General features: G+C 30.8%; 2 protein-coding genes across 3 annotated transcripts; both read left to right on the top strand.

Annotated features, from left to right (window-relative positions):
• The first annotated feature begins 1,570 nt into the window (after positions 1 to 1,570).
• LOC137830598 (amino acid transporter AVT1A) lies at positions 1,571 to 8,128 on the top strand. The gene is made up of 12 exons (XM_090304231.1): positions 1,571 to 2,078; positions 3,031 to 3,281; positions 3,677 to 3,891; positions 4,019 to 4,042; positions 4,135 to 4,315; positions 4,403 to 4,622; positions 4,712 to 4,847; positions 4,960 to 4,983; positions 5,089 to 5,230; positions 5,759 to 5,802; positions 6,655 to 6,717; positions 7,901 to 8,128. Exons 1-12 carry the CDS (start codon positions 1,909 to 1,911, stop codon positions 7,991 to 7,993), a joined length of 1,563 nt encoding a protein of 520 aa, XP_090160357.1. The 5' UTR covers positions 1,571 to 1,908; the 3' UTR covers positions 7,994 to 8,128.
• A 1,506-nt stretch (positions 8,129 to 9,634) lies between these two features.
• On the top strand, positions 9,635 to 11,464 carry LOC137830599 (zinc finger A20 and AN1 domain-containing stress-associated protein 8). Of its 2 annotated transcripts, none has more exons than XM_068638040.2 (3): positions 9,635 to 9,715; positions 9,901 to 9,946; positions 10,646 to 11,464. In XM_068638040.2, the coding sequence occupies exon 3, from the start codon at positions 10,662 to 10,664 to the stop codon at positions 11,178 to 11,180; it is 519 nt and encodes a 172-aa protein (XP_068494141.1). In that variant the 5' UTR covers positions 9,635 to 9,715; positions 9,901 to 9,946; positions 10,646 to 10,661; the 3' UTR covers positions 11,181 to 11,464. The 2 variants fall into 2 exon arrangements, with proteins under 2 accessions (XP_068494141.1, XP_068494142.1); XM_068638041.2 differs by having other exon boundaries at positions 9,648 to 9,715; positions 9,901 to 10,012.
• Positions 11,465 to 13,429: the final 1,965 nt, after the last annotated feature.

The following is a 13,429-nucleotide window of genomic DNA, read 5'->3' as shown; positions in this document are numbered from 1 at the left end:
TAAAATTAATTTAAATTCAATATGTTTAAAATTCTTAAAATTTATAAAGTTTTCTATAAATGGGAAAAGATTGAGCACACGTAACTTGAACCAAACTCCCAAAGAAGCATCATCGATGTGTACAATGGAGAGTCAATAATTTTTATCTGTGATATCATTTAAAGTAGTTTTAAAATTGTTTCATTTTAATAAAAAAATATTTTTCTCTTGAATGTACAATATGGTACAACATTATCAACATATTTGATATTTCAAGGTCATCAATAATGCACCAAGAAAAATACAAATACATATAAGATAACCAAAATAAACCCATAAAAACACAACTAACACTCTTAAATAACAAATCAACCAAATTTAAAAATTTGAAAAACTAAACCTATTTAAAAAAGTCTAATCTAATTGCAAGAACAAAACATTTAACCAAGTAAACTCACTCTCTCTATTTTCACTATTTCTTTTCCATTCAATTCAAGATAAAAGTTCAACTCCAAACCCATCCAAGTTCTTACATAATTAGAATTTTTTTAAAATTAAGTGCTATTCAAATATTTTTTCTACGAGAAATGAATATGATTATTTTTTAACATAAACTAGAAGAACTAAATAGATTATTTAAGTAAAAAAATGTCATTACCTTCGTAATAATAACAAAATAGAAATATTTTGTAAGAAAAAATATTATTAATTAATAAATTAATGTAGATAAATTGAAATTAAAAAAAATATGTATATGTTCAGACTACTTTGGTTGTTGACTTTTATCGAGTAATACATGCTATTAAACAAGTTCAAAAGATGGATCTTACTAGTTTATGACTTGAATGTGATTTTACTTTGGTTTGTGTTGAATTTATTCTTAGAACTAATGTTCATTGAATGTTTTATAATAGGTGAAACACTTGTCTTAACTATTATGGGAAAACCAAGTTTTGGGTTTCTTACATTTTTCTTGAAGGAAATGCAGTGTTGATAAACTTGCTAACTTAGACTTTATTCCTATAAAGTATTTTATTATTAAGTATAAATTATATATGTACCGTTTTTGTTAATACATAAGTTTTGATTTAATCTCTCCATATTTTTTTTTATATTTTCTTTCTTTTAATATTATTTTTTTATATGGTGTGACAAATGATTATTGTTACTTGAAGTGTTAGTCTAACTGAAGTCAAGTTTCATAATAATATCTAACGTGAGAGTTTTTATATATATATAATAAAAACCTATAATCCATACAATTCATTATTTAAACAAAGAAGAAATGTAAAAGTAAAAATAAAAGTTTTAAATATATTAAATTGAACTGAAATAAAAAAAAATAAGTAGATGTAGAAAATATTAATTAAATTAAAGTGATGGTGTTATTCATTAACTATTTCTGATTATTTCCGATTTCACACAACAGAATGAATTAATAGAAGGATAAGTTTCTCTGACATGACAACAGTAAAAAAAGAGTCATAATAATATAATAATATTTTAAATTGAAAAAATAATTAAAATAGGAATTTATTAGGATGCAACTTTGCTGATTTAAAAGCTGTCATATCACATAACATGCGTAACCGCGCAATAATTTAAGGTGAGTTTGATCTGTGAAATTTGGTATTAATGAGGATGTGTGTCTGTTTGTGTGTTTGATGTCGTTTTCCCATTGAATAACCATTTATTTTGAGCAAGGTTTGTGTTCTAATTTTGAAGATCCATACAAATGGTGCCAGTTGCCGCGCCACGTTGTGGTTCTCAGTGAAACCTCACAAACTTTTTTAACTCTTTTCGCTCACTTGCCGCCATTCATCACGTTTTCTCTCGATTCCTCTCTCACGCTTTGTCCCTTTCGCTTCCATATCTCTCCCAATCTGCACCAGACATCTTCTTCCCTCGGATCACCACCACCACACACCCATGGTTCAGAACGATTGCATCAACAAGGACAGAGACCTTGAGTTTTTGCTCGACGACGATGCCGAACAGCACCAGGACATTGAAGCTGACAAGTACCAGAGTGGCAGTGAAGGAGACAGTGATGCTGAACCTCACTCTTTCGCTTCTCAACAATGGCCTCAGAGTTACAAGTATATACTTATCACTGTTCACTTTTCTCTCTGCACGGTTTTTCTGTTTTTGGTTCGTTGTATCTTCCATGGTTGCAGTCCATCCTGGTCAACTGTTATGACTTTTGGAGTTCTGGTTGTCTCGCTTGCATGCTTTGGTTTCTTCATGTTCTTGTCTGGGGAGATTTTTAGTGTAGGATTCAGTATTTTTTTTTAAACATGAAGTTTTCATATGATGTTTGAATGATCTGAAAATAGTTCGTGATCGATAGATCCAACCATGGTAGTTAAGATAAGTGATGGAGCTATATACAATAGAGTTTTGATCTGATGAGATTGCTTTTATGTGTGTACTTTAATTTAGTCATATTTTTAATGATGTGAAATCTTCCACAAAGACCACTGAAAACGACAAAAATGATTTTTGTGAGTATTTAACATCGCTCGTATTTTGGAATCGAACTTGATCGAGGAGCGAATGTGGTTTTTGTAATTTTAATTTGAAATTTGGATGTCACATGCGTTCGTTCCTCGTAACCTCTGTTTTGGCTCCTTTTGTCGTGTCCGTTAATTTTAAAGGGCTAATTTACAGCACAGGTCTTTGTTCTGATTTTTAACACTTCAGTGTTAAGGGTGTCATTTTCTGGCTTCTTCGAGGTTCAGTTTTTATATTTTTTGCAGGCAAAACGATAAATGATTATACGGTGTGAGTGAAACCACATGTGTCCATGATCATGGCCCATTTCTATGATCTAGATCATGAAAGAGTTTCTCGTGGCAAATTCTTACATCAAATTTGTAATAGTTAGTGATTTGAATTACAATTTCCCGAGTGAGAGCTGCTGATTTTTATAACATCAAATTTGTTTTAAATTGCTTTGGTAGTATTCTTTTATCTGGTTTATTTCTGTGCTTATTTGTTCATATAGTAACCTTAATGAGCTGAGATATTCCATTCCTTTTCTTATGACAGAGAGACTACGGATTCTTACACTATAGCTGCTGCTCCAAATCTCGAGTCAGTTCTGCGAGGGCCGAGTTTTATATATTCTAGTTTTGACAATCGTTCAAAGAGTAGCTTAGACTTTGATGGAAAGATACCTTTTCTATCTTCTGAAGGTCTTAATCAATCAACTTGGTGGGAGAAAGCCTCGGTACAACGCCATTTTTCTGGAGAATTGCCCATTGGATATGGATGCAGCTTCACTCAGACAGTTTTCAACAGTACTATGTTATTTCATTGCAATCTTGTTACCATGCATGCAAAAAATTCTTCAATTAATCAATATATTTCTTTTTTACGGGGGGAGTAGGTAGAGGGGTCAAACTGAAAGATTATGAAGGGAAGATTGACCCCTTCCAAGGTTTTTGCATGTCACAAGTCACAGCTGTAGCATTTAGTAGAACTTATAAACGATGTAAATAATGAAGATCAGTGTAACATATATGGCTACAGAGTGTCTCTAGTATAAAACAGGGGGATTGCTATTATATGTACTTCAATGCATTCTTTCCTGCTGTTTATTATTGTTATGGATTATGTGTTTTTTTTTTTCTTTTGTCTGCAAAAAGTTCTATTTCTTCTTGCTCATTTTATGAGACATGTTGTAATTTGGTAGGCATTAATGTGATGGCTGGAGTTGGCCTTCTATCTACACCATACACAGTGAATCAAGCTGGGTGGATGAGCATTGCAGTGATGATATTTTTTGCAGTTATTTGTTGTTATACAGCCACTCTCATGAAACAGTGCTTTGAAAGCAGAGAAGGAATCATTACCTACCCAGATATAGGAGAAGCTGCGTTTGGAAGATATGGCCGTATTATTGTATCTGTGAGTTAATTTACTTCTCTACTTAAATTAATTACCTTTGATCTTAATATGTATAAGGGTTCTCACAAAATGTACCAGAGCACGACTTCTTTCTGTTGTTGCTTACTTATTATGATATTTGTTGCAGATCATTTTGTACATTGAATTATATGTAAGTACACTTCCTACTTCTTCTGTTTCCTTCGAAATACCTGCATTTTGTGCTCGGCACCACATGTACAATCTCTCTATTAATGGCTGCAGTCATATTGTGTGGAATTCATCACCTTGGAAGGAGATAACCTCACTAGTCTGTTTCCTGGTGCTTCCTTAAATCTGGGTAGTTTCCAGTTAGACCCTATGCACCTGTTTGGAGTTTTGACAGCCCTTATTATTCTCCCAACTGTTTGGTTGAAGGATCTTCGCCTAATCTCTTATCTATCAGGTGCTCAAAAGTCCAAAATATGTTCCTTCTGTCTTCAAATTTTGCTACTTAAAATGTACTTACTGGAACTTGTGTTATGATCTGCAGCTGGAGGGGTTGTTGCAACACTTGTGATTATAATCTGTGTGTTTTGTGTTGGGACCACAGAAGGTGTTGGATACCATGAAACTGGTCAATTGGTAAAATGGAATGGCATTCCATTTGCTATTGGTGTATATGGATTTTGCTTTGCAGGACATTCAGTTTTCCCAAATATTTATCAGTCTATGGCTGACAAGACACAATTTACCAAAGCCCTAATGACATGGTATCATACCTAATAGCTTCTCTTTCAAGGGCAAAACACAACATGTTTGATTGTTTTTCTGATTCTTGGAGTCATTTCTTTGCCTACAGTTTTGTTTTGTGTGTTTTGATATACGGAAGCGTTGCAGTCATGGGATTTCTCACGTTTGGTGATGGCACTTTGTCTCAGATAACATTGAATATGCCACCAGGTGCTATTTCTTCCAAAGTTGCACTGTGGACAACGGTGAGTTTTGAGATTTTTTGGGTCTCTTAGCACTACTTTTATTTTTATGGTTTTATTCTTGCTACCAACAACTTTTGGCCCCCTAATTTAATGTTCTGTGCTCTTCTTTCAGGTTATTAACCCATTCACCAAATATCCTTTATGCCAAAACTACATAATTTATGAAAGTTTATTGGCTATGGTTTGTGAAACTCATTTGTAATTTTTTTAGTTTAGCCTTTCCTTAACAGTAAACACATATGCTTTGTTGATGAACCCACTTGCAAGGAGTTTAGAGGAGTTGCTGCCAGAGAGAATTTCAACTACATATTGGTGTTTCATTCTTCTTAGAACAGCCCTTGTTGCATCTACAGTTTGTGTTGCCTTTCTGGTTCCCTTTTTTGGTAAGCTTTACATTTTATTTTTTTAGCATCAATTTTGTCATTCCCAATAATTAGTTGTGGGCACCTATACTTTCTGTTCACTTTTTAATAGATTTTAAGTTTAAATCAACTTTATAAAATCGGTTTATCAGATAAAACCGGTTTACTAGATAAAACCAATTTATTTTAATGAGATTTACACTTATTTATATACTACCATATGTTTTTATATCTAGTTGAGATCTCCAATATATTCGTTATTTTTCACCCATATGTTATATTTTTTTTTCAACCACAATTAAAAAAAAAAAAAAAGCTCACATGAAATTTGATTTTCATACATTTGAAACCAAAGAAGTAAACTTTGTTAAAGAACAATCAGAAGCTTTTATTTTGATTACTGGGTCAAGTGGTACATGGATCAAACGACAGTATTGTATTCTGTGGAAAGTAATTCTTCATATACAAGTGTGTTTGGATTAGATTCAACACTAATATATCATACTATATTTAATTTCAAAACTAATTATAACTTCATTATAATTTCAGGACTTGTGATGGCTTTAATTGGTTCTCTCTTTAGTTTACTTGTGGTAAGAAATGCATTCTCTCTCTATATATATTATAACTGTCTATATTGTTATTTTATTTCAACATTTTATTTATATTAACTATTATTATTTAAATATAATATTTTATCATTAAAAAAAGTTGGTGGCGATTTTTTTTTCCCTTTTCGTAGACATATATCTTGTTTATATTACAAAGAAATTAGGAAATCATGTATAATTCTGTTAAGAACAATAATTCTTGATTGTAAATTCTCAGTTTTAGTTAATGATATGCACCTTATCATTATTTGATCGTGTGTCAATCTTTTTTATTTATTTATATATATATATAATAATAATAATAATAATAATAATAATAATAACATAGAAAATAAATATTTTATTAGTTGCAAAATGATGATAATTACATTCTCAACATAATCACATTTTCTTAAGAAAATAAAATATACTGAAATAAATATGTAGATTATAAGTATATATTTTTTTCTAATTACTAATAAAGATATTAAGATATTTTTATCCTGATAATCTCCTATTTACAATACTTCATCAAATTAGTAAATGAATATCAATCATTTCTAACTAATTAACTACAAGATTTTAGAATCTGTCATGAGGAAGTTCTTAATATGTCCACTAAATGAAGTTCTGTAATATGAGTATATTATCACTATTTTCAACTGGAATGAATAATTCTTTATTCATTTTAATCTATGAATTGAAAAACATAGAAAATGGATTATTGTTACAATCATAATGATTATATTCTCAACTCTTATTTATCAATTTATTAAAATCACTTTTATTCACTCAGTTCATGCAAGAAATTTGAATGAAACTGCTATCTAATATGAAAATTGACATTTCTTTCAGTCATCCATAATGCCAACTTTATGTTTCCTCAAAATTATTGGGAAAAAAGCTACAAAGACACAGGTAACAGTCTCATCTTATATTTTTCTTTTCCTATAAAAAAACATACCATAGTTACTATATTCAACAGTACTGGACCATGTTTAGCAAATAAAATTTGCATAATTCCATGTTTAGTAGTTGAATTACATTCAACACAATGATAGTTAACACTTCATGCATGTTATTTAGCAGATAAAATTTGCCTTCGATTTTGCGTGCAAATAACTTCTATGATCAGAAGCTGAATTACATTCAACACAATGATAGTTTTAGCAGATAAAATTTGCTTTATTCCATTTTTGGTGCAATAAATTCTATGATCTGTAGTTGAATTACAATGATAGTTGACACTTCATGCATGATATTAGATATTAGATGATAAATTTTCATAATTCCATTTTATGTGCAATAATTTCTTGTAATTACCCTAAACCTTAAATCAACGACTAAATTACACACTATAAAGAAAATTATTAAATAGAATTCAATTTTAGAAACAAAATAATAATTAATTATTCTATTGATTAATTTAGAAACCATTTTATACACTATTTTTTTTAAACTATTTATCAATAATAAAAACTATTTAGAAATCAATAAGTAGAGACTATTTTATAAACTAAAAAAAAATTGATTTGTAAATTAGTTTCTATTATTGATAAGTAGTTTCTAAATTAGCATCTAACTAGTTATCAAGATTTTTGTTATCAAATTTATAATTTAAATAATTGGTAGTTAAAACCTTAGTAACTAATTAGATATCAATTTAAAAATTATTTATCAATAATATAAACTAATTCAAAAATTCTAATTTAGTCATTATAATCATTAATTATTTTTTATTTTTAAAATTATTTTTATTTAGTAATTTTCTTATAGTAATAGTTCACCATTTCATTCATTATATTTATAGATAAATTTGCATTATTCCATTTTACTTCCAATAATTTCTACTATGAGCAGCTGAATCACATTGAAGACAGTGATGGTCAGAAGCCTCAAATGTTTTCCTGTGACCTCTATTACAGGAGGAAACCACCCTAACCTGTTAATTTTGAAGCTTTGTTTTCTCTTTTTTCCAGAAACTGCTACAGCATATTTTGTAGCAATCACCACAGAAATAAGAGAATGACAGTTATTATAGAATAAATGCAATTAGTTTTCCAAATCCTTGTACTAAGTTGTCTGTTTTTCCTATTAACAGGTTGTACTGAGTGTTGCAATTACTGTACTAGGAATCATTTGTGCTGTTCTTGGAACATATTCCTCTCTGATGAGTATTGCAGACAGTTACTGACACATTGGAGTGTTTACCCACTCACAAATGTTTCTGCAACCAAACTATACATCTATTTGGATTATTGTGGTGACAGCTTAATTTATCTATGTATTTTAGCTATAAAATATATGTTAAATCCGTGCTTTCTTTTAATTTTATATATGATTTATAGCTAATATTATTGAAAACAAATACACATAATTAAAATGATTAGTTTTTAAAATATTTACTTGTATCTAATTACTTATATGTTTAATTCAACACATCATAATTAGGATGACACAAAATTTTGTACATAAAAATTGGTAAGGGACACTTTGATGGGTAAATTCATCTTTGATAGACATCATTTTATTCAATTTAATGTTTTGAAATTTTCAAAAATCAAACTCTATTCAGATTCAGCTTTTTCTTGGGTTTTAGTCTTATAAGATTGTAACCAAATAATGAAAATAAGTCAAATGTCTCAATCACTTTATGTTTATTTCACCCAACTAAAAACTCACCTAATAGAAAAAGAAAAACATTAAAATAACTATAAATGTCAAAAAATAATTTAAATGCAGATTTTTAAATAACAGTGCTAAATATAATATATATAATGTGAACATGGATTTAAAAGTTCGTACAAGTATCGAAAAAATATTGTTGGATCCAATGTTTGCTAAATTATGACTTGATTTATTCAGTTTTCCCACAAAATATCTAAACAAGTAACCATTATATATGTTTCTAAAAAAATAATTAATTATTATAATAATTAAATTAGACACTACTTTAAAAATTAATAAATAAATAAATTTATTTATATTATTAATAAATAATTTCTAAATTGATATCTAATTAAATATTATTTTAATATTATTTTAAAAAATTTAAAAAATTATTGATTTTTAAATTAGTTTCTATTTAATGATTTTTTTTATTAAAAATACTAGTTATAAATTTATTTTCAATTTTCTAATTTTATAGTAAAACATAACCCTTCTAAATAATATAAACGAACTTTTAAATTGCAATCTATAAATCTAGGATAATAAATAAGATTATATTTAAAAATAATAGGTTATATTTTAATTAAATTATCTTTTTCTCTTCTGTTTCAACAATTAAATAATTTTCTTAATCGTAATTTTGATAATGTATTTGACAAAGTTTGTAATTTGTAATTTGTTTATAGTCTACTAACTTTTAAATATCCTCAACTTTCTTAATTTTAATTGTAAAAATATATTATAAATAATTGAATTGAAAATTTTAAAAAATTATAAGCAATTAAATTTATAATACCAAAATTGTGTAAAACTAAATTTAGAAACTAAAATTATGAATAACTAAAAACTAATAGACTAAAGTTATGGAAAAAAACCAAAATTACAATTAACCCTAAATATTGCAAATATAAAGTTAGGTATTGTAAATAATTCCATACTTTTATTCTGTAGTTTACAAAAAAAGATAAAATTTTAATATATTCTAACTGAAACAAGTTATTATATGAAAACATATAATAATTAATTTGTTTGGAACGCATATTGCATGCTAAGCAAAGGAAGAAGTGGATGGCAAAAGTGTAATTTAGGAGCTAATGGAGGGGTGATTTTGTTACTATCACCGACTTAGAAGAGATAATGAGAAGTTAGCCGATAAAAAGGTAACGTTTTGTATTTGACGCGACATTCGACCCAACCTAACCCATTCTCTCTTCTCTTCTCTCTTTCTTTAGCGGCGTTTAACATTGTACTTTCCTGTTACTTCCTCTTCTTCCATTCCCATTATTTAATTAATTAATTATAAATTTAAAATATCATCATTTTCTTTCACTCTTCTTTCGTCTCTTATAAAGCTCGCAATTATTTCTGTTCTTGTTTTCTCTCACTTCGTCTCCTTTTCTTCTCATATTTCTCCAATTTCTTTTCTCTCAGCGGTTGCCTGATCACGCTGTCAGCACCCCTGAAACCGAGCAAGCAGGTCAGAAGTTTTTTAGTGCGTTTTTCTTTCTGCTTCATCGCCTTTTCGGTTTGGATTACCTTCTGGGTATGTATTTTCTCGGTGGGGTGGTTGATTGTGGATGATGGGGTGTTTAAAGTTTGAATTTTTCTGACTGTGGCTTGTGGGGTTGTTTTGTTTCTGAAATTATTGGTGTGAGTTTGCTTGTGGGGTTGTTGGGTTTTTTTTTTTTTGCATGATTGACTTGGTAGTGTAGTGGTTTTAGTTGATGAGTTGGTTGGGATTTGGAACTCAGGGTTCAATGTTCATGTAGATTTAGAGGGTTCTTGTTGTTTCTGTCTTGTTTTTAATTGATTTGAAATAATAATGGTTTTGAAGAAAAGAGAGGAGAGTAGTTTTTTTTTTTTTTGTTATAAGGGCACATCGAATTTGGAGAAAGTTGGGAGTTGTGACCGAATGAGAACAATACTGTTGGTCCCTTTTCTTCATAGTTGAGATTGGCATGGATTACTGTCATGGTGATACTTGTGTTGTTACGATTTTGGTATTGCATATTGTTCTTGTTGTAATCCTTGTGTTTATTTGGTATCTTTCATCTCTATTGATGTTCTATATTAGATTTTGTTGTTCAGGTGCGAATTTTTGTATCTTTCTTGAAGAAATAGTCTTTTTGTTAGTGTGTAAATATTTTCAAGAGAGGCTGAGTCCGTATGTTTGCAGGTTGTCATAAAAACAAATGGAGTCTCACGATGAAACAGGATGCCAGGCTCCAGAAAGGCCAATTCTTTGCACTAACAATTGTGGCTTCTTTGGAAGGGCTGCCACCATGAATATGTGCTCCAAATGTTACAAAGACACGCTGTTAAAGCAGGAACAAGACAAACTTGCAGCAGCCTCGGTTGAAAACATTGTGAATGGCGGTTCGGGCTGCAGCGGGAAACAGGCCGTGACTGCAGGTTCCGTGGATGTACAAGTTGGAAATGTGGAGATGAAGACAGTCTCTGCTGAGATTTCTGGAGATTCATCCTCTGGTCAGAATTTGGAGATGAAAGCTAAGACAGGTCCCAGCAGATGTGCTACTTGCCGGAAGCGTGTTGGATTAACCGGTTTCAGCTGCAAATGTGGGAACCTCTTTTGTGCAATGCACCGCTATTCTGACAAACACGATTGCCCCTTTGATTATCAGACTGTTGGTCGTGAGGCTATAGCCAAAGCCAACCCTGCAATTAAGGCTGACAAGCTTGATAAAATCTAGGGATGCACTAGACTGGTTGAAATATGGAGTTGGATGTCTCACCTTTCCTCAGCAAATTCACATATTTTTGCTGTCTGGCTTTTGAGTGTTCTTTTAGTGTCTATACTGATCCATGTCTCATGATACTGGTTCATGTCATGATAGCTAGCACATGTTTGGGGAAAACCCGCATTCCTTGTTGATTGATTGGTGAGCATTCACTTGTTAGCTACAGTATGAGTATTTATGCTGGTTTGATGGACATCTTTGGCTCATTTGTAATTTGATTTCCTGCTTGGTCTGCATTTTTTTTTCTTATTGCATTAATGGTGTTTACTCTTGTATGTGCTTTTTCTTAAACATTATTTATTTATAATAAATTAATGACGTTGATGGGAACTGATAATACTGAAAACAGATAGAATTGAAGCAGGAAGTTTCCCTCCAAGTGATGAGGTCTTTTAGGGAAGGTGATTGTGCAGCCTCTTACCCATGAAATTATTTGAACCCCTAGTTTCTCAGTCACAAGAAAGCAACCTTACTTTTCTGCCTAGGCTCTGCCCTCTTTGATTTCTCCAAAGTTCTGTTTCCTCTCCACTTCTCATATCTTTTCCTGTCTTTCATCGTTGCACATATGTAACTTTAATTCCTGACTATCACATTTCTCACCACTGTTTCCTTCTTGCTCCTTCATGCATTCACATCTCTCTTCTCATAAATACATATAAGTTTCCTTGGTCAAACATTTTCCATCTTACGTTCCTTTCTCTTCTCTTGTACATGTCTCAAAGGCCTACCAACCAAATGTTTATTTAACTTTTTTATATGCTAAAAATATCTGATATCTCAATCTTTAAGTGTAGCTGTTTTCTGGACTTTGTTATTCATATAATTCAGTATTGTTATGGTATCTCCTACATGTAAAATATAGTTATGATTCATTCAGAAAGTGATTTTAGTTTTTTTTTTTTTGTACATTGGAGACCATAAGTGCCAAAGAACAGAAAGCAAAACATGAAAACAAAATTAACCAGGAGAACTAGCTCCTCTAGGCAAAGTAGTATCCATTTCATATATTAGAGAGAAGCAAACATCTAGAAGCTTGAGATTCCGATCCTCAGGGGGTAGGGGGCAAGGGAATGGGGGTTGCTGATACTTAAAACTAAAGTGATGCTTGAAAGTAAAAAAATAGCCATGTGATGGTGCAGAAATCCCTTTCACGGTATGTGTTTGAAAACAATTCTCTTCTGACACATTTTCACGTAATTTGAATATTCATTGCATAGGATGCTGCATTGCCTCTACATTGTTACACTCAGTAAAATCTTGTGTAAATTTTTTTTAGCTATAGTTGATCTATATCAATGGGAAATAGTTTTTTTCCACTCTGATATATAACAAGGTTCAATAAAAAAATTCCATCTTGTCAGTATGATTGCATACACAATCATGGCTTACTACAAAGGTTTTCTGTTAGTAGAGAATTGGCAAAAACCATTGTTGAAGTCTGCCCCATTTCAGTAGTGAAGTTCATTGCATTCTCATCATTTTGGTTGTTTCCTGAGTTCTTTTATGTTAACTACTGGTTGACAATTTGTCAAACACAATTTCTGACTTTTAATTTGGTTTAAACCCAGAACACCAGGAGGGACATAAGGTGTTTTAGGCCAGGGGTTCACTGTCCTTGTTCATGTAATGGGAATTAGCTTTTATAAATGTGATTCTGATTTAGGTATGATATGAAAAACTTTTAATATGATAATACCATATGAGTGGAGTCTTTGCTCTATAACATCAAAATTTAGTACTCAAACATTTTGCCTGTGGCTTTTCTGTTTTGCAATATAGGTTTCTGATGTCTAATTTTGTTTCTAGTATACTGTCAGAAACTACTCTGGTGCTATTTCTGGACAGTGTAATGTTTTAGCAGTATTGGTGGGGACTGGAATCTGCATGGCCTTGGTAATATTTACCATTCTGATTTCATTTTGGGGTTTGTATTGAAGAAGATGCCTTTAGCATCCATCATTTTCTTGTGTTTCCTGTGTGCACTACATACCTTCACTGTCTCCCATTTCTGAATCAATAATAGGGAGATACTATTCCATATCTTGTGTTTCTTATCACTTCCTTTGCCACTACCATTTTCATCCTTTTTCTGTTACCATTCACTTCAAATTTGATCCTAGATGTGAGGATAAACCATGTACTTCAATCATTTTAAGTTCAATAGTACTGATTCTGATACTTAGTTCAACTCTTCACTCCTT

Source organism: Phaseolus vulgaris, chromosome 7 (genome assembly GCF_051622355.1).
Source record: "Phaseolus vulgaris cultivar YP4 chromosome 7, ASM5162235v1, whole genome shotgun sequence".
Lineage (NCBI taxonomy): Eukaryota > Viridiplantae > Streptophyta > Magnoliopsida > Fabales > Fabaceae > Phaseolus > Phaseolus vulgaris.
Note: the sequence above shows the minus strand (reverse complement) of the source record. Positions and strands in the feature narration are given on the sequence as shown.